The sequence below is a fragment of the Suillus discolor genome (genome assembly GCF_016758755.1).
Source record: "Suillus discolor strain FC423 chromosome Unknown F5147scaffold_3, whole genome shotgun sequence".
NCBI classification, from domain to species: domain Eukaryota; kingdom Fungi; phylum Basidiomycota; class Agaricomycetes; order Boletales; family Suillaceae; genus Suillus; species Suillus discolor.
The window spans coordinates 177,779-200,303 of record NW_024541250.1 but is presented as its reverse complement, the minus strand read 5'-3'; the positions used below and the strand labels follow the sequence as shown (position 1 = coordinate 200,303).

The window sequence follows — 22,525 nt, the reverse complement described above, 5'->3', positions numbered from 1 at the left end:
GAGCGTTGTTTCCTAAGCTAGGACTCCTTCAGTTTATGCTATTCAAATTTCAATAGCGGACTTTCATTTCTCACTTTCGTTGCGACAACCTATAACGAGAGTCAAGACAGATCACGAAAGTTTGCTGTTGTAGTGGAATAACATAACTGAATAAAAAGCAACAACCGAAGGTCACCGGCCGAGCGCTTGTAGTGTCGATCTATTCCGAAAAGAGAACGATAGTCCACGTATTTCCATTCGTCTATGATCTGTCTATCCTGCCAGGGCCAAGTTCTTCAAAGTTCATACTACTAAGCACTGGATTTCAGTACCGTATGAGGTGTAGGCAGATCAGTGTTGTACGTCAGTGTACCTTAGGAGTGATCACCCTTGGCTCCGAGGCAACAAACCAGTGGAAAATACAAATTGAAGTCGAGATTGGGTTTACATATCGCGTAGGTTACGGTCTTCAAGATCATATCAAAGTCCTTGGCAATAGGTTGCGCGTGGCCATGACTGGATGCTACATGCAAAGTTGTCAGTTTGTCATTTTTGTCGCAGAGAACGTACCCTCGCAGCACGCTCCCCATGCTCAATCAAACCCCCAGACCTTGGCCCTCGTCAACTAGGGTTTACCACAAGCGCTCGCTCGTCTACTATCTATCCCAACCTCAAATTCGTGCTTGATGTAAATACACACGAGGAGGGCATTGTGCGCGTGCCAATGGACGAATAGGATGGAGTGGGGAAGTGATATAATGAAGTTGTTTAGTGGGTGCTTAGCCGAGAACCTTTGGTGAGCGATGATGTTTTCTGGAGTCTGGACGATTGACGGGGAAAAGCCGAGGCTGTCTATGGACCGAAAAAGGACATAGAGCTCATGGAGTATTTCAAAACCAAGGAGGATTCTGAACTAGCCGAACATCGAAGGCGCAGGACAATCCGTTCTCAAAGTCAACCCTGCAGCATGGTTCGAAGGCAACACGCAAGACGTCTTCTGGGACGAAACTTTCTCCCCATGGACAGACACAAAACCCAAAGGTATGTCCCACGCCCAATATCAATTCTAAGACTACGACACCAAATGCCCACAGGACCTGAATTTCTCTCCCTCGACATAACCCTCCCCGCCACGACTACATATACAGAATCCAAGAACATACCATGAACCTCTCCCTCCCAATTACAACAGGTCCCACCAAGGTACACAGACCCCTTCCGTATCTACAACGCGGACGTCTTTGAACACCTCTCAGATTTGCCGACTTCTCTCTACGGCTCGATCCTGCTCATGCACGTTCATTCTGCTACGTCGACAGTGGCCATTTCCAATGCTCTTGCGTCGGAAACATGGATTTCTATTGCTCATGTAGAAATTGACGACGTAGAAACGCACTAGATGGGATCCTGGACGTATTCCTACTCCATGCCCAGCACCCACCGACATCTTCACGCAATACGCTCACCCCTCCCAGCCCACTGGAATCACCAGTGCCGCTAGAACTACGTCAGTTCAGACGACGCGTGCAGTGTGCAGAATAAGTTCGACGAGGGTTTTCCAGTGGGTATCTTTTGGTTGGATCGAGTATGCGGAGGGTCACAAGTGTTTTATGTAGAATAAGGAGACGTTCTCGGATCTGGTGGAGAACGAGGGATGTAGAGGCTGTTGAGTAGAAGGTCAGTCTTGTGTTGTTTCGTTATTCCTTTCTTTTATCCTTTGTTACGAATCTCGCGCTTATGTACACACCTTCCAGGTGGTAACCATCGTGGACCCCCACTTAAAACCTGTATCCTATGGGTTGATGAGTTTTATACTTTACAGAGTTCTGTCACAGAGGGTTCATTTCTTCGCAAGTGCGTACATGCTACTTTTCACCTTCCCCCCACGTACACACATACAAATGGTGATACTTGGTTGCAGGAACATCCCTCCCTCAAGGACAGTACAACACAGCATGACGTATGAACGCAATAAGTAGCACCTGAAGCCGACGTACCTCGCACTTAGACGTTAAGTAGACGGATGGCTCATCAAATACATATGCATGGTACACACACGATAGGTTAGGCGGGTACACAGGGTCTTCGACCCCAAAGGACGATATTTTTTCCCTTAACAGGCGATACAAAGGGTATTCTATCGTCAGCAGGGCTCAGCGGCACTGTTTAATGTCAAGTCGAAAGCTTGGACGACCTAGCCTTCCGGTTTTTAGGACCAAGACGCACCAGTATCCATATACTTATCGAAACATTTAAGGATTGGAACAACAATAACGCAGGTAGCACAGATGTAATAACAACTTCACTCATGGCTCAACTTCAACAGCCTGATTGTCTAATGGTAACACGTCCATTTGAACGCGCTGCTTTCTCAGAAACTTGTATCGCATGATGGTGAACAACATGGTACCAGCAAGTGAACCGATCTGTTATGCAGTTGAGAGTCAACGTGAATTCCGCAGAAAATAGTAGCGACTCACCCCAGAGAACACAGACGGTATCCACCAGATATAATTAGTTGTTAGCAGAGCACCGCATATGGGTGTTCCTGGATAATGGGTTAGAGTATGAAGCAAGAAACGACATCACTGAACCCACCTATCAAACTTGCGACTCCTGCACAGGCGATCGCGTAACAAGTTAGAACACCATTGAAGTAATCGTAATACCCACCAAGAGCGAATAAACAGATGCCCATGCGCGCACTATGATCCAGATTAGTTCGTACCTCCCACTTCAAATGGTCACTCACCCAAGCTCAGAGAGGTCAGGCGTCAAAAGAGCTATAAGTGGAGTTCCTAATGCATTGCCTACGTGAAACGATGAACTCACTTGAAACTTGGGCACCGTATGGGAAAAAGTACTTACACACCCCAGCAACATAGCCATACACCACGCCTAGCACAACGACGCTGGCCAAGCTACTCAACCCAATCATGCCAAAAATGAGCACGCCGCACGAGAACGAGGACATTATCATCAACTCCGGGACTCCCGTGAATGACGCAATGAACCCCGATGTAAATCGCCCTAAGCAATTGGACCCATTTAAGATCACTAACTAGAAATTCTGTCAAAAGGCGAATGACTTGCGTAGTGCTAAAACCCACCGAGTAAAACGAAAAATCAACGCTGATACCGTGCTTGATGGAGTCGAGTTGAAAGAAGAACAATGGGTAGTAGAAGCCGATCTGGAAAAGAAAGCCCCTGCGGAATGGTTATTTGGAGGAATTCGAGAGAAGGTGCGTAGCAGGTCTTACGCTGTCATCATGAGCACAAATGGTACATCGCGAACACATTTTCTAGACGCCACGATATAATTCACTGGTGTCGCCGGCGGATCAAGGCGAGTTCGCATGCATAGACATGCAGTTAAGAGAAAAAAGCTGATCAACCCTGCGCTTACACGGACGCCATTGGCGAATCCCAGAGGACCGTTGAGGAGGTTATTTAGCATGATCGGATGGATGATGGCGCCTAGCGATGCGCCTATAGCTATAAATGTCATAACCAGTGTGCGCCTCCGTCGGAAGTGATGCGGAATGACAGCCATGCTAGGGATGCATGTGAGCCCAAATGAGATACCCAAGCCTAAGCCTTGCGAGAAGAATATCTAGAAGTGCGTCAAAAAATGAGATTTTAAAATTGGGGGAAGTTACCTGGTAGTATTGATTGGGTTTTGAAAGAGACAACAAGAACAGAGATAAACTCTGCAGAAGTGATCCGGTAATCATGAGATGGTAACTAGTGAAGCTTGCTGGGTGTCATGGAGAACTTCCAACAAATTTATACTCACAAATATCCTCGGTCGTGCAGCGAACCTGACATGAGGCCAACGGACAGGAGTAAAAAAGCGCTCGTGCTCCCGATCCATCTACAAGTCTTGAAGATTTCCACTATGAAAATACAAGTAGAAACTCACGATATAGCAGACGACGTCTCGTTTATCAGGTAGTGTTGGGTATAAAAGTCTGGAGGGCAATGTGTTAAATGTCCCATGTTCGCTTTAGTCTGCAACAATACCTTGATAGACGCCGAATGAAGCAGTATACCTGTCAACTCGAGTTAGCTACAGAACCATTCCCTACCAGCACCAAACTCACCCCACCCCGCAAAACTGCACAAGAAAGCTAAGTAGGTCAAGTTAGAACCAAGCCTTGCGTCCAAAAGAGTATGAGTCTTCTTACGCTCCAAAAGCAGTGGCCCAACCTGTCAAACCCCCTTCGACAAACTCGTGGGGGTTTGAGGGGCAATCCTTGGTGACTTGACATATCTCCGATGTTTCTGGGCACCCCTTTTCCTCTTGGAGGCTTGTCTCTTCCGTATGAACTGTTCGAGGCTCAGATTCGGCTGCCATCTAGGGCTGGGAGAACTGACGATGACTGTAAGTACAGTATCTTGGGTATTTGTATGGACATGACCATATGTCCGTCAAGTCGGACAACTGACGCGGCGGCAACGTCAAGATATTGACTTTTACAGGGTTTATATGATTAGAATTTGCAAACAGACATTTCTTCGGGCCTAGTCGATTCTTGAAACAAGAATAGTGTTGTTGGCAGAACCCGGAAACCGGTCTGGAAAAACTGTTCAAGTCGTGCTTCGTCTACGGCAGAACTCGCGCAAACTTTGAGCTCGTTTGGTAACTGTTGCGTAAGCCCAGATTTCGAAATACCAATCTGTGCGTTGCTGTCAGTTTTTCGTAGGCAGCTTGAACTCCCTATGCAAAGGAGGGTGACGTGTTACATACGTTGATTATCTCTGCGGAAGCATAGTATGGTACGTGAAAGGCTGAGCTCAAGAACAGGTGAGTCTTGAAGCTTGAAGATACCGGTCTGGCAGAACTCCAGCGTATTCATGACTTGCGGAGATGTTTTGTAAATCTGATAACACATTTGATTTTGAATTCCATAGAACATGAAAATAAACTCACGTCAGATGATATGGTATGCTGGAGAACGCCCGCTCGCATCACTGTTCCAATCAATTCTAAAAATCACCTACTCAAGGTCTTTGCCGTGACGATGCTCTCGATTATAGGGCATAGAGCACACATTCTCTGATCTCGGCACAACACAATCCGCGCGATGGTGTAATCCCTCAATTGACACATTTAAAACACTGAGAAAAATTTGTGCCAAAGATATTTAAAGTGACGTTCGAAAATCCTTGCACTTCAACGTTTCAACAATTATCGAATAGGACTCGGGGGCCGTGCTCCTGTGCAGCTCTGATGGAGGCAGCAAGCATGTATACACCATGATACGACGAAGACATACAGAAGCGCAGATTCCGAGAATATCATAGATCTTCTCCATGGTCGCATCATTTGGCCAGGAGAAACGTATTTTGAGCCGAGGCGGGGGAGGTCGGTCGTGGATGGGAAAATAACCTGCTGTCAGGCTGAAGTGACTGTCGCCAGGCCAAGGAACCAAGTTGATGCACGGCTTGTGCGTGGTGGTACATATGAAGTACATGCTTCTAGACACGTACAACCCAATGCAGGTGTAAAAGGTAAGTGAACAACTTGCATATCCATCTCATTGTGCTCACCGTTACACCCGCCATAGGCATGCTGCCATAAAACATTGTACTCGAAAGCTGTGGTCAACACTTACTGTGACGCACCGGGAAAGCGGGACTAGGCTGGTCACAGAGACGGGTGGGACACGAGAGAACGTGAGCAAGAGTCAGCATAAGACATAGGAAAGTTGAAATCATTGAGTTGAACAGAGACAAGTTTATGGACACAAAGATTACCCGGCGAGTTGGCTAGTGCCCTTACAAGTTACATACGATCCTCGAAGGGCTTTGCCAAACAAAAATCACACACGGATTGATCCGATTACCTCCGGACTCCCGGTCCCCATGTTCCTGCGGCTATTTCTTATGTAAGTAAAGTCCTAGTAATTTTCCTCTCGAGTGGTTCATGCATACAGGCCTTTAATATTGGTGTTCTGAATCTTCTGATGATGTCACTGCGATCAGCACATTCCCAAAAACTATCATTCCACATCCGTTCCTGTTATATATGCCCGCGTCTGTCATTATAGAAGCGGCTCGGGTGCCGCTAGAACTACGTCAGTTCAGACGACGCGCATAGGTTCGACGACGAGGGTTTTCCGGTGGATGCTGTTTGGTTAGATATCAAGTGTACGGCTATTACGAATGTCTATGTGGAATAAGACATTTCTAGATCCAGTGGAGATGACTCAGGTGACGAGGGATGTGGAGGCTGTTGAGCGGAAGGTCTGTTTTATTTATTTCGTTCTTTGTTTTATCCTTTGTTGTTAATCTTGCGCTCATGCATATACCTCCCAGGTGGTAACCTTCATGGACCCCCACTTAAAACGTTCAAACGACTACCCAGTATCTAACTGCGCACGTTCAAGATGAATCTGTTATCGCTGGGATATCTATATCAAATACCATGCACTCGCGACTTTTTGTCGGATCCAAGATGCTGCACTGGTCATTAATTGTATGATGCGAGTCAGAAAAGCAAACAAGACGAGTATCCAGGCATGAATTTGTTACATTCTTAAAGGGCTTTTCGCCAGTCGTTTACGATCATTGTTGATACATTGCGCTCTCCTGGAGCTTCCGATTCGTCCAAGTCCAGCAGACTAGTAAACATCATAACAGCTTCACTCACGACTCAACTCACAGCCTGGCCGTCCAATGATCATACGTCAATTTGAACGCGCTGCTTTCTGAGAAACGTATATCGCATGAAGATGAACATCATGCTACCGGCCAGTGAAACGATCTGTTGGGCAGTGAGAATCGACGTGAATTTTGGAGAATACAGTAGCGACTCACCCCAGAGAACAGAGCCGGTACCCACCAGGTATAACTGGATGTGAGCAGAGCGCCGCATATGGGTGTTCCTGGATACAGTGTTAGAATTTGAAGCAAGAAACGACACCACTAAACCTACCTATCAAACTTGCGAATCCTGCACAGGCGATCAGTGACAATTTAGAACCGTCGAAATAATCATAATACCCACCCAGAGCAAAGAAACAGATTCCCATCCGCGCGCTATAATCCAGATTAATTCGAACCTTCCATTTCAAACGGTCACTCACCCAAGCTCAGAGAGGTCAGGCGTCAAAAGAGCCATAAGTGGAGCCCCCATCGCATTGCCTACATGAAATAATGAACCCATCTGAAACTTAGACACCATGTTGGAAAAATTACATACTCAGCCCTGAAATATAGCCATACACCATCCCAAGCACAACGACGCTGGCCAAGCTACTCAACCCAATCATGCCAAAAATGAGCACACCGCATGAGAATGTCGCAAATATCATTAAGTTCGGGACCCCCTGTGAATGACGCAATAAATCCTGACGTGAATCGCCCTAAGCAATTGGCCCCATTTAAAATTACTAACTAGAGATCCTGTCAGCAGACGCCGCGGATGACTTGCGTGATACTAGAACTCACAGAGTAAAATGAAAAGTCAATGCTGATACTGTGCTTGATAGAGTCGAGTTGAAAGAAGAATAATGGGTAGTAGAAGACGATCTGGAAAAGAAAGCTCCTGTGGGATGGTTATTTGGAGGAATTCGAGAGAAGGTAGTACGTTGCAAGTCTCACCCTGTTACCATGAGCATAAATGGTACATCGCGAATACATTTTCTAGCCCCCACGATAGAGTTCACCGGTGTCGCCGGCGGATTATGGCGAGTTCGCATGCATAGACATGCAGTTAAGAGAAACAAGCTGATCAACCCTGCGCTTACACGGACGCCATTAGCGAAACCCAGAGGGCCGTTGAGGAGGTTATTGAGTATAATCGGATGGATGATAGCACCTAGCGATGCCCCTATGGCGATGAACGTCATGACCAGTGTGCGCCTCTGTTGGAAATGATGCGAGATGACAGCGACGCTAGGGACATACGTGAGCCCAACTGCGATACCCAAGCCTAAGCCTTGGAAGGAAAAATCTAAAACTGAGTCAGAAAATGAGATTTTAAAATTGGGGGAAGTTACCTGGTAGTACTGATCGGGTTTCGACAGAGATAGCATGAATAGAGAGAAAACCTCCAGAAGCGAACCGGCAATCATGAGATGGTAGCTAGTTAAGCTTGCTGAATATCATCAAGAACCTCCGACAAATATAAACTCACAAATATCCTCGGTCGTGTAGCAAACCTGCCACGAGGCCCACGGTCAAGTCTAAAAAAGCGGTTGTGCTCCCAATCCATCTACAAGTCTTGAGGATACCCGCTATGGAAACACAGGTAGAGACTTACGATATAGCAGACGACGTCTCGTTTGTCAGGTAATGTTGAGTATAGAAGTCTGGAGAGCAATATGTTGAATGTTTCATGCTCGCTTTTGTCTGGAGCAATACCTTGATAGACACCAAACGAAGCAGTATACCTGTCGACTTGAGTCAGCCAGAACCATTCCCTACTAGCACCGGACTCACCCAATGCCACAAAACTGCACAAGAAAGCTAAGTAGATCAAGTTAGAACCAGGCCCCGCGTCCAAAAAGAGTATGAGTCTTCTTACGCTCCAACAGCAGTTGCCCAACCTGCCCAACCACCTTCGAGAAACTCAGGCGGGTTTGAGGGGTGGTCCCAATCCTTGGTGGCTTGACATTCTTCGAAGACCTCTGGATGTCCTTTGTCTTCTTGGAGGCGAGTCTCTTCTGCATAAACCGTTCGAGGCTCAGATTCGGTTGCCATATGGGCTAGGAGAACTGACAATTGCAAGAAGTACAGTACTTGGGTATTTGTAGGTACGCGATCCTATAATCGTCCAGTCAGATGACTGATAGTTGAAACGTCAACATATCGACTTTGGCAGGGCCTGCACAATTAGAATTTGCAAACAGACTTGTTCCGGGCCGAGTGGAGTCTTGAAACAAAGATACAGGAAGGTTCACCAACCTCGTGTAGCGCATCGACGTGTTCATATGAATGTTGCCAAACAACAGCACACTCCGAGAGGGCGCAAGGAAGTCCAGTGATTCCAAGGCAGACTCGAGAGTCTTCCTTTTCTGCAGAAAAAGGAAATCAACAAATTGATAGTGTCGTTGGCAGAATTTAAGTTCTGCCAACAAGTCTGGCGCAACTGGTTGTGCCTGCCTGGTTCACGGTAGAACTAATGGGAGCGCGGCAGAACTCCAGGGGACACGTAATTCAGATCTGATAACACAATTAGTTTTGAATGTAATCTCACTTCTCGACGAAAGTTGTGCAAACCTTCGATAACACAGCGCCGCAAAAGCGGCGGAGGCTGATAAGTCCGCGCGCCATGCCAACATCAACGTGCTTACATGTACATTCGTGAAGAGTTTGGCAAATATCGATGCCAAGATTGCACAGGATCTTGAAGCATACTTCGTGTAGACGCCTCTGCTCTCGACCGAGCCCCGTGATGCAGATGACCTTCTCGCAGTTTTTGAAGAGTTGAAAAGGTCTGAAGAAGGCATTGATGAAGTTGAAGTGCCCGAAGGAAATGCTTTTGATTTTGACAAGTTGGGTCGGGCCGAACAAAGAATGATACCACGTATTTTGGAGGATGTTGAGATGGTCAATTACAATAGTGAGGATGATAGATGGGACAATGTTATGATAAGGAATGTCGCCCACATAGTTTACATAGCCTGGAGTTTTGTCAGTTCTGCTCCCCCCTCCACACACTGAAAATTGGACATGGCAATACGACGGTGGCGATTCGACAATTTGTTGGCTCTCAAAGGCTGTCGACCGTGCGGCAGGGTGTAAGACGAGAGTTTGCAAACAAGCTTTCCGGGCCGACCCGATTGTCGAAACCCTGATGCCTATGGTAATGAGTGCTAGTGAAGGTTGACAGATTCCGATCAGACTATCTGTAAACAATAAAGCTTAGATATGTGCAGAAGTACGAAGATTTTTGAACAGTGTTGTCATTCAAAGATCCTTGCACTTCAGCAATACGACTCGGAGGCCCGTCATCACCAAAATTCCTCAAGTCTGAAATTACCTTATGCGGACACTTTCCCGCGCCACAAACTTTTACGGACTGATGACGCGATGACGATTGATGGCAGGTTCAACAACACTCCCTCAGACATACCTCAACACCCTCCTAAACGTGTAAGGCTGCCATCAGTCTGACGTGCCCCTGGTAAGTTCAGATGTCCCCTGATATGTTATTACCATATCAACTGACCAATGTGTCACACGACAAAATCATTACATTGTCGTCGATTTGCATCGCGTTACTCGCATCGTCGATCGTGTTTTCGTCAATGCAACAGTGTTACATTTACGCGTCGTTCGGTGTCGTTCGGTGTCACACAGCTTACTCTGCAGCTGGGCTCTGCTTCTCGCGCAACATTCTGTAAATATCACGAAGTCTTGTGTTTGGGCAAGTTTTACTACTGACACCAAAAGTTAGAATGTTTTGGGAATTCCAGGCAACTCCATTTCCCCCCTTTCTTCTTACCACTCTCTTCCCAACAACTTGTCCTGCCGCCGCCGCCGCCTTCCTCCACTGATTCCACGAGTCTGAGGGTTTCGTGGATTCAGGTAGTATAAAAGGTATTTTTCAATGCATATACTCATGTTTACTAAGTAGATGAGTCTATGGGCCCTTTTGCCACAGTCGAAGGTACATCCCCTCTAGCGACATCGCCGACGGTTCAATGTATTAGTCGTCCCTATTGCTTGCCTGCTCTTGCCTGCCTCATGGTCATCTGCTCTCGCTTGCCTGCTCTTGCCTGCCTCATTGCCTTGCAGTTTGCTCTTGCTTGCCAGCCTCGTTGCTGCGTTGTATTTGCTGCCGTCGTGTTGATCCTGTCGTGTTTCGCATTGTTATCATGTTTTCTGGTCGCATATCGCATTTTCTGATCGTGAGTCGAGGGATTTGTATCATTAGATTATAGCACAATTGACAGGAATACAACCAATTTTGCGAGAGTAATGCGGTGAATTTGATGATCACGTGCGTTATTGATACGTGAACCAAACATCACGTCAATAACACCAAATATTGATAACATTATCTCGTCGGCAGTCACGTCTTAACCCTTAGCCCTACCACCACCATGTTGGCCTGTCGCACTCAAACTCGTCTGATCCCTATTCTGATTATTTCTCGTCATATGGGACTTTACTTGGAAAGTGTGAGCACCCTACATATACATCACCGGAGTCATCACTAGTGCCCTTGAAAGTCAGAACATGGAACTTTGGAGGGGTAAGCCATCACATAACGAAGTTGGAAGAGCAAAATCAAGTAGTCTAAGCATCCACAATCGTGAGTTCTCAGATTACATGCCAAAATATAGCGCATATATTGACTTTATTTGATCTCACAGTCTTTTGACACCTGACCTCCCTGAGCTTGGGTGAGTGATGATTGACCAGGTAAGAAGCTCACCAGGTTACATTCCTTCGCATCTGATATCTCTGCAGTTGTCTGATCTCCAGCTGCCGTCTGGTCAATCCCGCCCAGGATCCCTCACCCCACTTCACAGCAAGGCCAAAGATCTTGTCACTCGACGTGCTAGACAACCCAAACCCTCCCAAGTGAATTCTCCCTTGGCACGTAATCTAACGAACTATTTGATGCAGAACTCTGCGCAGCTCACAGTACCTGAAGAGGGAGCCAACGAGCTTCCGAAACATGGGTGTTAACCATCCTAGACTAGCGCAATCTAGGTGCGTCTAAGTTTTCGTTTATCCATGTACGTACATTGCTGACAAGCATCTTTGCTCATTTCTGTGTGCTTGTGCATGCCTATGCCTATCTCGACGTGTCTGCGTCCGACATCTTGTGCAATAGGTACAATTTTTCACATTTATAAGTTATAACTATAGCTGATCATTTGTGTAGGAACTTACAATGCACAATACCGGGTATCATTTACATACCAACCCAGCCGCACCTGGTGGCCGCCTCTGCTGGTCTTACATCATGTCATGTGCAGTAATTGTTCTTGTGGTTAGCGCTGGAAGGCTGAGTGCGCGTCTTCAGATCCCATTGCCAAGTGGTCTTATCATCAGATCTGCTGACCATTCGCTGGCCATCAGGAAAGTAGGATATGAATTGAATCAACTCTCCATGACCCTTCAAAGTCGTTACCGGTTTCAGAATCGATTTCGTGGCAGCTGCCTTTGTCAATGTGGAAGCCATGGCTGCGTCTCCACGAGCGGTAGTCAAGTACAGGAAAGGTAGTCGTTGGGTACATTCGAAGGTGAGGTCTCCTGGTGTCAGTGTACTTTATGACTGACGTGAGCAGCGATTCGAAGATGGGCCCTCTGGTAAAGCCAAACATCAGTTCATTTGCACTGGAAGTCCAGATGAGATTTTGTGTTACCGAGAGGTTAGCGAAACTGGAAGCATCCAGTCCTGGCATCGATAACAGCAACTGGCACCCTGGAGGTTGTCATTGGCGATGTGTAGACTATGAGAGCGTGTTCGAGTCATAACTCCGCAACCCATGCAGATAGCAAGCCTTATTCAGAAGGGGTAGATGCGGGTGCTGGTGTATGGTTCGTCTCATTGTCGACACTGATTTTTCTCACTCAGGATGTGTCTTTCTCGTCTGTCTGTCTGTCTGTCTCATTTGCAACATTCAAGCTGCTGTCCACTCGTTGCATGTTTCACTCTTGTCGTCATCCCACTTCTCATTCGCAGTTCGCATTCAAGCTGCTGTCTAATCATCCTCTTGTTGTCGTTGTCATACCGAGTCTCCTTCAGAAGCTTTGGTGCATGTTCCGCTCTTAGATGTACTTTTACTGTCTGCTCATACCATGTAATGCAATACCGAAATGAAATGGTCTTATCAGAATTCATCACCAGATCAGAACATATAAGTAGTATTGGCATATCAATGCTTCTAAGCTCAAAATCTGCGCTAAGGTACGAGTTACTTACCCAACTTCCGCCATCTTATCTTCAATTGAGTTTCTCAACCAGATCTTATAAGTTGTTTCCCCCGCCTTCCGCACACTGATACGCCTGGTGCACCTTTTGCGACCTTGTGCATCCTGGTCAGTCATTATCAGCCCTTATCCGAGTTGGGGAATTTCAGTGATGGTGCTCCTAATATGCAAATCTGACGGAAGCGATAAGCGTATTCTGAGACGTCTGGTAATTTTCGACTGAGAAACCTCGTTCGTAAACTCCAGCAATGTTATGCACCTCTTACTCGTTAGCCTAGCAAGCACTATATACTACCCTGTATCCGTCACTTTTTCCTGATGGCCCAACAACAGCTTGGATTCGTCGCAACACAACAGAAAAAAAGTCTGAATGAAAATGAAATGCACAAGTTCCATCGAATCATCATGCATTCAAATGCGAACGCGTCTGAAGTTCAATATTTGTCAATTGAGAATGTGATGTGGTTCCGGGATCAGGGGAGTCGCGAACGGTATTGCAAAGCTGTAGGTGCATCCGAGTAACGAGGATCGTATGCATGACGATTTGAAATGTTGCAAACATATTTGAGGAGTTGAACTGCGTAAAAAAAGTATCAGGACCCCCAGCCGACATCGAGTTGGATTCGGGTTTCTACACACCGGTAGCCATTGAATGGTTAAAACGTTGAGCACCGATAGTACTAGGATTGAAAAATTAATTCCGTTGACAGTCATGAAGGTACTACTTACTTAGCCCAGCTCCAAAGTAAAATATGTTGTGTTGTAAAAGGATATCGAGCAGCAGACACCTTCTTTCGCGGTATGCCCAATATACACGAATCATGGTGAGTACCATGATCTCTAAGGCAAAAAAGTGAGCACTCGACTACATTTATGGCTTCGTGATCTCACCAAGCTCTAATGCTGCTAGAAGTGACCAATTATATGCAGCCTTCGTGTTGTAGGATAATGAGTAACAACCGCCACCTGTGTCTGATAGGTGGACTGTCGTCTACACTGAGCGATTTACATGTGGCTCTTCTTCAAGACACTCACGTCTCGACTGCTTCCAAACCTTCAGTGTTATTACCATGTTCAAGATCCCCAGGCACTGAAGTGAGGTACGTCAGAGTACAGAATGCGGGAACGCAACTGTATGCGCATCAGTACCGTCGACAACATAAGGCCCAGAATGGATTTATTTTGTCCCCACAATGCATAGGTACGAAGCATGAAGATACCTGGAGATCCTATGAGTATTCTGCGTGAATGCACTATAAACATTGGAATACCTTCTGCACCAGCCACGCACAATGCAGCAGCACCTGAGGGACAAACTTGAGGCGGGACTGGCAAACTATTGTTACAATACTTACAATACCACATTGACTGTAGAATTTTACAAGTCTACATCGGCGAATCCTCAGGATGGCACGTGACATTGTTTCCGACTGATGCTCACCACAATTTTTTCATTCGGGAGATAGTTCACTTCAGTATCCTTATTAGCTGCAAGTTGATGATAGAGCATGCGATTTGGACTCACTGCATAAGTGCACAGAGAGCATCAAGGCTGGCATGTATCTCGCCATGATATAAAGAATACTTCCTTTGCTCCACCGTGGCCAATGAATCAAAGATACCTATACACAACAATTAGCCTATCGATAGACATGCTATCATATCTCGCAAAGATGAAATCACCTCCTGGTCCAAGGTTAGGAAACAATCGTAGACCTGTGACGAGATGTCATGAATGACGACTGGACGAACGGCAAGAGCACGCACCCAAGAGGCCACTAGTGATGCTAGCGCGAACCCTGTTAGCTATGAGAGATTATTATGGTCGAAATGACAGCACCGAAAAAATACTGCCAGTGCCAAGATTATAGATGAGTGAAACGAAGATGTCAACGAATATCAGTCACTTACATTCTGGGACTGGAGGATGGTTGAGAGATGGATGAAGGTTTGTGAATCCATGTTTAAGAGAGAGTCGAATGAAGGTGCTAGTATCGAGCACGGCGCCGTGCCTGGTAAGCAGAATATATAACAATTCCAATCAGGGTCAAGCGTGACTAGTTGACTCATCAGGCCTGCCTTTAGCAACAGCACCATGATACAGTAACATGCCAATCAAGGGTCGACCGGTCAAACATATTTGACTGCTTCAAGGCACCTCAGCATGATAGAACGCAGAGTACCAAACGTTGTCACGGACCTTATAAGTACTCAGGGCCTCAGCACCTCGCGAATGACACCGTAAAACTCAAATCCTGCGGGTCGATTTCCTATCATTCCACGTAATATGTCTACGATTGCTAATAAGCAGAAAGTTCATAAAAATTCAATGGCATGCTCACCTGACATTGAAAACAAATCCAGGTATATGTAGAGCGCCTAGAAGTGATGTTTCGTACAAAGGCGCGCGGGGGAGTGGAGCCCTGATCTTGTGGTGAGGAGGTGAAGGAGACGAAGGTACAGACCCTGTGTCTGTCACATACCTGTGTCTGAACCTGAGCCTGTGAGTGTTGTTTCCAAAGCTGGGACTTGAGTTTACAGATGAAAGCTATTCAACTTCCAATAATAGACTTTCGTTTCTCACTTTCGTTGCAACAACCTACAACGAGATATCACGAAAGTTTGCTTTTGTAGTGGAATAACATAACTGTGCGAATAAAAAGCAACGATCGGAGGCCAGTGTCATACAGCCTGGGCAGTGGGTTCATTCCAAACAGAAAACGTTCTGCCTTACGATTACATAAGCAGGGAGCTGCAAATGAAATCACCCGGTGCGCTACTCCCAAATGTCTTCCATAGGCCCACAAATCCCAGCACACTTCCTTCCAACCGTCGCATCCGCCGAGGATTCTGATGAAGACGACGATTACACACCAGCTCTTCCACCCGACCTTGCTGCCTCCCGCGCAGCTGGGCCTTCGTTGCCGTCAAAGAGCGAATCGAATATAGCGCCTCCAAAACGCCAATACGTAGGACCATCATTACCTGGCTCGCAAGCTCCTTACGATGACGACTCGGATTTAGATGTTGGGCCCCAACCGCTTCCTGCAATTTACGCTTCGCGCATAGAAGAAAAGTCGGGCGTGGAAGAGTTCTTAGAGAGGGAGGAAAGGAGAAGGAAGCTTCAGGAAGAGGCAAGCAAACCGAAAAAGCTTCAGCGGGAAGAGTGGATGCTTGTACCCCCAAAAAGCGGCGACTTATTGGCGTGTACGTTTTATTTAAGACGCGACTCTCTCTAAGTTGCGTACTTATCAAAGTCATATAGCACTTGACCCGACGAAATCCAGGCCTCGTCAGTTCGCACGTAGCGCTGCACCATCGCGAGACAATTCTGGATCCTCCCTTTGGACTGAGACACCCGCGGAAAAACAACAACGCCTTGCTGATGAAGTTGCTGGACGGAAACGACGTGCAGCAAATGCACCGCCAGAAGATGACTCACCTGAAACAGCCAAGCGACGACGACGGGATGAGGAGATCCGCAGAGGAGTCGAAGAGCACACAGTACGTATCCTTCGATTGTTCATCTATTGGAAATGTAACTTGACGCGTTATTTGCCAGCGCAAGGCTCGTGGTTCAGCCCTTGTTGAGTCACACATAGAACGAGAAAAAGAGGAAGAGACGCACAAACAGAGCGAACCCTCGGTCATATGGGATCATGAACGTGACATGTCTCTAGGTGGACGGCTTATGGATGATAAACAGAGGCAGAAGATGCTTCGGGATGCCAAAGGACTTGGAGAGCGTTTCGGTAGTGGGCGCAGCGGAGGTTTTTTGTAAGTTCCTGGCACTGCCAAAGACGCTGGAACTCTATCCAGTCTTCCGTAGCATCTCGTGAGTTCTACCGATTTTCTTATTCGTGGCATATTTTTTTTGCATGATATGTCTTATGTCATTAGCTATATACAGCTCTCTTTCTACTATCTCGCCCAGTGCAATCGATGCATCATCGTCAACGCCATCAATCCGAGTGCCAGAACTTCCGGCGGTATGAATATAATGAAACTAGCAATAAAATGCAAACTTGAGATGACAATAAGTGGAGTGCGATCCGTCGGGTCGGCATCGAACAGATGAATAGTGCGGCCGTACCGATACTCGTGTCTTACCCCAACTTGACGCGTGTCGTTCATCATAATTTTACCAAGCGGAGGCCTCGAGGAGTCCGACCACGAGAAGGGTGGTGTATGGGCACTCGCCAGAGGAAATCGAGAAGGATTGTTATGTGCGTAATCCACATTCACTTTCTACTACTTTGGTTGATCCGCATTCGGTACTCTTTCGATTGACCAGCAACTGAATATTGAATGCCTCCACATCACTCGCAACAGACACGATTGGTTGGTGAGCCGCGGATCCATGCTGCTGAAGATAAATAGTAAGATCTTTACTGTTCGTATGTTGTCTGCGCAGACGATGAATTTGAAACTCGAGATGTTTGAAAATGCTCCATCCTTAATCCGATTCCCGATCACCTTCGACGTGCCAAGCAAGCAAGGTCGCATGGTAAGTCCAAAATCAACCTATCTTGCATCTCTTGGTGGAGTGTACATTTGACTTCACTGACACCTGTTCTACCATCAGCCTCGCGCAATTCGTTTTAGGGTGGGTTGCGGACTTCTTGTCAAGAAATCAAGGGTGCCTTCTGACAACCTTCTGACGAATAGAAGCAGTCGATTCTCCGACTTTGTTGCACTGGATATCCGATTTACCCGACTTTGAAACTCAGTTTGGAGGACAATTGGACAAAGGAGCGGCACACGTTCTAGGTACGAGATTTTATTTTTTGAATGCCAAGGATTCTTAATGGTCGTCTAGCGAGGCATCATCCTCACCCACTGCATTCCTCGTACTCCATCCCTGCTGCGCTTGTATCCGATGAAATCATTCGTTCTCCCTTGCTTTGTACCCTTCACTGAGGATAAAGAATCAGTATTGACTTGATATTTGTGCCACTGATGGGATTACTAGTAGCGCAAATATCCAGTCGATGATTCGATTCATGCTACATGTAACTAATTCGAAGCTTTAGGCTGTCCTGAGAGATCCACATGGTGAACGCGAATGGACAGTAAGTTCGCTGTAGTTACACTGTTCATGATCTTATTTTGCCTCCAGAGGAAGGTCACAACCACCGTCCTTCAAGAACTCGTCGAAGAGGACGAGTCCATCTTCACAACCACTACCTGAGGTTATGAATTTGACCTCATCGCGTACACCCAGCCTATCCCCAAATTCACAGTATGAGGCCTGCTCCTTGGTTGATCACTGTTCAATTGATCTTTTCTCGTCTCCAAATTTGCCGCTTTGTGTTACACTGGCCTGGTGGATGGTGACAACATCGGACATCATGCGTTCACCGTCAGTCGGATCCCAGTCTCTATGTTCTGGCGACTGCGATGCTCTAGTGCATGATATCTAGTACCAGCGAGCAAAAAGCTTCTCAAATAGTTTGTGCTAATCCGGGATCTAAAACTAGAGAAACAGGAGGCGAGCATAGGGGAAAATTCATACTAGATTGAAGAGACCGTCGATCAGAGGTACAAAAAAACCACATCCAGCAAATCGCTTCAGGTTTCCTCCTCTTCTCGCGTATCGGAATCCGATTGAAAGAAGTTGCATAGTCTGTTCTTTTATCATCCTGGTGGCAATTAAACGACGCAGAATATATTCCAAGACTGCATCCTGTAATGTACCTAGTGAAAAGGGCCGATTACACCCAGTGTCGTTGGCCAAGTACAAGAAGAGGAATAAGTCTTCGATCTAGTAGCCATGAATTAGATCAAGACTTACCTGGGACGCGCTGCCTTTTGAGAAACATATATCGCATGATGATAAACATCATGGCAGCAGCCAGTGAAACAGTCTGTCATGTGGTTGATTTAATTTACTCGACGTGAACTCTAGAGCAAATGATAATAACGGTCGACTCACCCCGGAGAACAGACCCGGTATCCACCAGGTATAATTAGATGTTAGCAGAGCGCCAGATATAGGTGCCCCTGGATAGAGAATCAGAATCCGAAAAAAGAACCAATACCATTGGACTCACCGATCAAACCTCCGAATCCTATAGTGATCGTGACAAGTTTGACTAACATGAAAGTAATAGTAATGATAATATTCACCAGCAGCAAAGAGACAGATGCCCATCCGTGCGCTATGATTCAGGTCAGATGGTTCGTACGCTCAAACATAAATGATCACTTACCCAAGCTCAGACAGGTCGGGCGTTAGAGTAGCTACGAGTGGAGGCGCCATCGCAACGTCTACATGCAATCATAAACTCATCTGCAACATCCATACCGATGATAGCTGAATAAAAATACTTACTCAGCCCTGAAAGATAGCCATAAAGCATGCCAAGCACAATAACGCTGGCCAAGTTATTCAGCCCAATCATGCCCAAAATGAGCACACCACACGAGATTGACGCCACTATGGTTAAATTCAGAACCCCCGTGAATGACGCAATAAACCCTGACGTGAATCGTCCCAAGCAATTGGACCCATTTAAAATCACTAACTAGATTTTTTGTAAGTAGATGAATGACTTGCGTAGTGCTGGACTCACAGAGTAAAACGAAAATTTGACGCTGATACCGTGCTTGATGGAGTCGAGCTGGAAGAAGAATAACGGATAGTAGAAGCCGGTCTGGAGAAGAAAGGTCCTACAGGATGGCTAGTTAGAGGAATTCGAGAGAAGGTACGTAGCAGGTCTCACCCTGCTATCAGGAGCATGAACGGCACATCATAAATGCATTTTCTAGCTACCGCAATATAGTTCACTGGTGTCGCCGGCGGATCAAGGCGAGTTCGCATGCATAGACATGCAGTCAAGAGAAATAAGCTGATCAACCCTGCGCTTACACGGACGCCATTAGCAAAACCAAGAGGGCCGTTGAGGAGGTTATTGAGCATAATCGGATGGATGATAGCACCCAGCGGTGAACCTGTGGCAACGAACGTCATAACCAGTGTACGTCTCCGTCGGAAGTGATGGGAGATGACAGCCATGGTAGGAATATACACAAGCCCCGACGCAATACCCAACCCTAAGCCTTGAGAAAGAAAGATCTTTCTGAGTCAAGAAAAAACAAGATTATAAAGCCAGGTGACGTTACTTGGTAGTAGTGATTGGGTTTCGACATAGACAACATGAATAGGGATAAACTGTGCAGGAACGATCCGGCAATTATGAGATGGTAACTAGTGAAGCTTGCTGAGTATCGTCGAGATCTTCCAATAGAATTACACTCACAAATACCCTCGGTCATGCAGTAAACCTGACACGAGGCTCACAGTCATGAGTAAAAACGCGGTTGTGCTCCCGATCCATCTACAAATCTTGAGGATACCCTTCATGAAAACGTATATAGAAACTCACGATATAGCAGACGACGTCTCATTTGTCAAGTAATGTTGGGTATAGAAGTCTGGAGTACAATATGTTAAATGGTCCATGCTCGCTTTCGTCTGCAGCAATACCTTGATAGACACCAAATGAAGTAATATACCTATTAACTTGAGTCAGTCACAGAGCCATTTCCCGCCAACGCCTACACGAGACTCACCCAAATGCGCAAAACTGTACGAGAAAACTAAGTAGACCAAGTTAGAACCAGGTCCCCATCCAAAAGAGTATTAGTCTTCTTACGCTCCAAAAGCAGTTGCCCAACCTGCCCAACCACCTTCGGAAAACTCGTGCAGGCTTGAGGGAGGGTCCCAATTATTGGAGACATGACATACTTCCAATGTCTCTGAGCACTCCTTATCCTCTTGAAGGGCGACCCCTTCTGTAGTATGAACTGTTGAAAGTTCACATTCGTCTGCCATCCTGGGCTGGGAGAATTGACAATCACAGTAAGTACAAAACTTGGGTATTTATATGCACACACCTGATCGTGACTCTATGTCCGTCAATTCGGCCGACTGATGTGGCAACATTGACGAATTTGCAAACAGACATTCTTTCGGACAAAACCGATGGTCAACCCTGGAAAAAAAGAAGGCCTAATAGGAACCGTTAGCTGATCCAAGGGCGGCCAAGGTGAAGCATAGCCCATGTGCGAAAACAACCCTGATCCTGCGGTGATGAGTGGGAGCTAACATCTGGAAGGAACAGACACATGTGTCCGTAAAGGTGGTTCGAGGTCACGGTGTTGGTATTGGAGTTGGAGTTGGAGTTAGAGCCATACTACGGGTACCTGTAGCTTATGTGGTGCGTGTTGTGCACATGATCGCTTTGATCTTTTTGTTGTTTTTTTGCAGTATGGTTGGATCTTGCTACAAACTCAGATCAGACTATATAGAAGAACGTTAGAAATTAGGTTAGCTGCTTTGTTTGGCGCGTATCCATACAGACAGTAGCATTTACATACTACGAGCGGAAGTCCGAGGATCTTCGAATACTGACTGACAAAGATCCTCTCACTTCAGTGATTATCGAAAACGAGTCAGAGGCCGGCTGCCAGCGCTCCCATGCGGCTAAGGGCCAGGAAAGGCGTGTGTTGAATCGAGACAAAGGAAGTACAGTGCCATTGGCCAGCCGTGTTGTAGATGCACATCCAAAGTTTGTAATTGCTTTCAAGTTGGAGTACTCATTATCAGTATTGGGTCGAGGGAACTATGTGTTGGTGCACTGGCCCACTGGGCATGGTGGTGTGAAGTTGAAAAACGTACTAGTATGACTCAACGTCCAACGTTCGGCTAGGACTCCAAAGTCCGGTGTTTTGCTTCTGTTTGTATTTTCATATTCATTTCATTTTGCTAACTGCCATCACACCAGACATGCGAAGCGTTGCCAACTCAGAAAGCAATAGCAATGGTCGACACCTTCGGAGATACTTGGGTCGCAACTTGAAAGCATCATCGACCTCAGTGACTTCCCATTCTCCGAAACGACTGTACCAACCCCCACATATCACAAAACCGGACTCGAAAAGCGTGACGCAACATGCTGAATACCAGAAGTACACGCTCAGACACGCTAGCTTCAACAATATTTGGAATTTCGACGAGATTGTGGGCCAGTGGTATGTTTAGTTCGGTTAGAAGGGACTCGGACTACATTCATTTTGCACGAATGCCATCTGCGTCTGGTTCTGTTGATACTCCCGGACTCACTCTGTCGGCGATGGACTGTCGGTGGATTTCAAGCTCACTTTCTGCCCTGCACGGGATTTACTCGCTGTAGTGACTTTTGTGGCACGCAGACATGTGAGTGAGTAAATGTTTACATCCTTTCAGCCAATTCATTCCTAAGCTAAACTCACACGGGCGGTCATAGCCGTGCATCCGATATTTATGGACATTGGGATCTGTGCGGGAAGTCCATGCATCTTACACGCTCTCAGCGACCAACTTTAAATTGGTTGCGGTCGACTGCGACTGCGAGTGTCGGTGCAGCACGCAAAGCATCGGGGTTTCCGAGGCTCGGAGTACCGTAAAAGCTGAAGTACATTGACCCGGTGATATCGACAGTTGGTGCAGGCCATCGGCTTCTGTGGGAGAGCACCAACCCTTCTGATTCAGGGAAAGAATACTAAAGCGTGAAGAATGCTGAACTAAACTCCGGCAGGTCAGACACGGCCCGCATCGGATTCAAATGTACGAAGGTTAGGAAAGAGTAATGCGGGAGGGAAC

General features: G+C 46.5%; 5 protein-coding genes across 5 annotated transcripts; 1 reads left to right on the top strand and 4 right to left on the bottom strand.

Moving 5' to 3' along the window:
- Window positions 1-2,285: 2,285 nt before the first annotated feature.
- Window positions 2,286-4,336, bottom strand: F5147DRAFT_565178 (major facilitator superfamily domain-containing protein; the record flags this gene model as incomplete). Its single annotated transcript, XM_041430746.1, has 13 exons — window positions 2,286-2,405; window positions 2,460-2,527; window positions 2,629-2,684; window positions 2,732-2,789; window positions 2,848-3,040; window positions 3,090-3,186; window positions 3,240-3,592; window positions 3,639-3,723; window positions 3,776-3,853; window positions 3,902-3,950; window positions 4,003-4,031; window positions 4,083-4,109; window positions 4,167-4,336. The coding sequence occupies 13 exons, from the start codon at window positions 4,334-4,336 to the stop codon at window positions 2,286-2,288; spliced, it is 1,383 nt and encodes a 460-aa protein (XP_041298812.1).
- Window positions 4,337-6,664: 2,328 nt separating this feature from the next.
- On the bottom strand, window positions 6,665-8,688 carry F5147DRAFT_767469 (major facilitator superfamily domain-containing protein; the record flags this gene model as incomplete). The annotated part of the gene is made up of 14 exons (XM_041440896.1): window positions 6,665-6,748; window positions 6,802-6,869; window positions 6,920-6,937; window positions 6,992-7,023; window positions 7,071-7,128; window positions 7,187-7,230; window positions 7,274-7,380; window positions 7,435-7,531; window positions 7,588-7,939; window positions 7,986-8,070; window positions 8,123-8,200; window positions 8,249-8,378; window positions 8,428-8,454; window positions 8,513-8,688. 14 exons carry the CDS (start codon window positions 8,686-8,688, stop codon window positions 6,665-6,667), a joined length of 1,356 nt encoding a protein of 451 aa, XP_041298811.1.
- A 4,555-nt stretch (window positions 8,689-13,243) lies between these two features.
- F5147DRAFT_757178 (uncharacterized protein) lies at window positions 13,244-15,263 on the bottom strand. The gene is made up of 14 exons (XM_041440369.1): window positions 15,222-15,263; window positions 15,080-15,170; window positions 14,791-15,026; window positions 14,720-14,729; window positions 14,647-14,666; window positions 14,563-14,595; window positions 14,405-14,501; window positions 14,321-14,349; window positions 14,232-14,265; window positions 14,151-14,180; window positions 14,023-14,099; window positions 13,915-13,969; window positions 13,609-13,719; window positions 13,244-13,511 (listed from the first exon to the last, which is right to left on the bottom strand). The coding sequence occupies exons 3-14, from the start codon at window positions 14,974-14,976 to the stop codon at window positions 13,324-13,326; spliced, it is 870 nt and encodes a 289-aa protein (XP_041298810.1). The 5' UTR covers window positions 14,977-15,026; window positions 15,080-15,170; window positions 15,222-15,263; the 3' UTR covers window positions 13,244-13,323.
- Window positions 15,264-15,636: 373 nt separating this feature from the next.
- On the top strand, window positions 15,637-16,841 carry F5147DRAFT_666319 (uncharacterized protein). The gene is made up of 3 exons (XM_041435160.1): window positions 15,637-16,086; window positions 16,145-16,383; window positions 16,442-16,841. Exons 1-3 carry the CDS (start codon window positions 15,666-15,668, stop codon window positions 16,658-16,660), a joined length of 879 nt encoding a protein of 292 aa, XP_041298809.1. The 5' UTR covers window positions 15,637-15,665; the 3' UTR covers window positions 16,661-16,841.
- Window positions 16,842-18,213: 1,372 nt separating this feature from the next.
- On the bottom strand, window positions 18,214-21,094 carry F5147DRAFT_625736 (major facilitator superfamily domain-containing protein). The gene is made up of 16 exons (XM_041432684.1): window positions 20,779-21,094; window positions 20,538-20,722; window positions 20,455-20,481; window positions 20,369-20,397; window positions 20,268-20,316; window positions 20,142-20,219; window positions 20,005-20,089; window positions 19,605-19,957; window positions 19,455-19,551; window positions 19,214-19,406; window positions 19,092-19,149; window positions 19,009-19,040; window positions 18,933-18,950; window positions 18,815-18,882; window positions 18,674-18,746; window positions 18,214-18,576 (listed from the first exon to the last, which is right to left on the bottom strand). The coding sequence occupies exons 2-16, from the start codon at window positions 20,714-20,716 to the stop codon at window positions 18,389-18,391; spliced, it is 1,527 nt and encodes a 508-aa protein (XP_041298808.1). The 5' UTR covers window positions 20,717-20,722; window positions 20,779-21,094; the 3' UTR covers window positions 18,214-18,388.
- Between the last annotated feature and the right edge of the window lie 1,431 nt (window positions 21,095-22,525).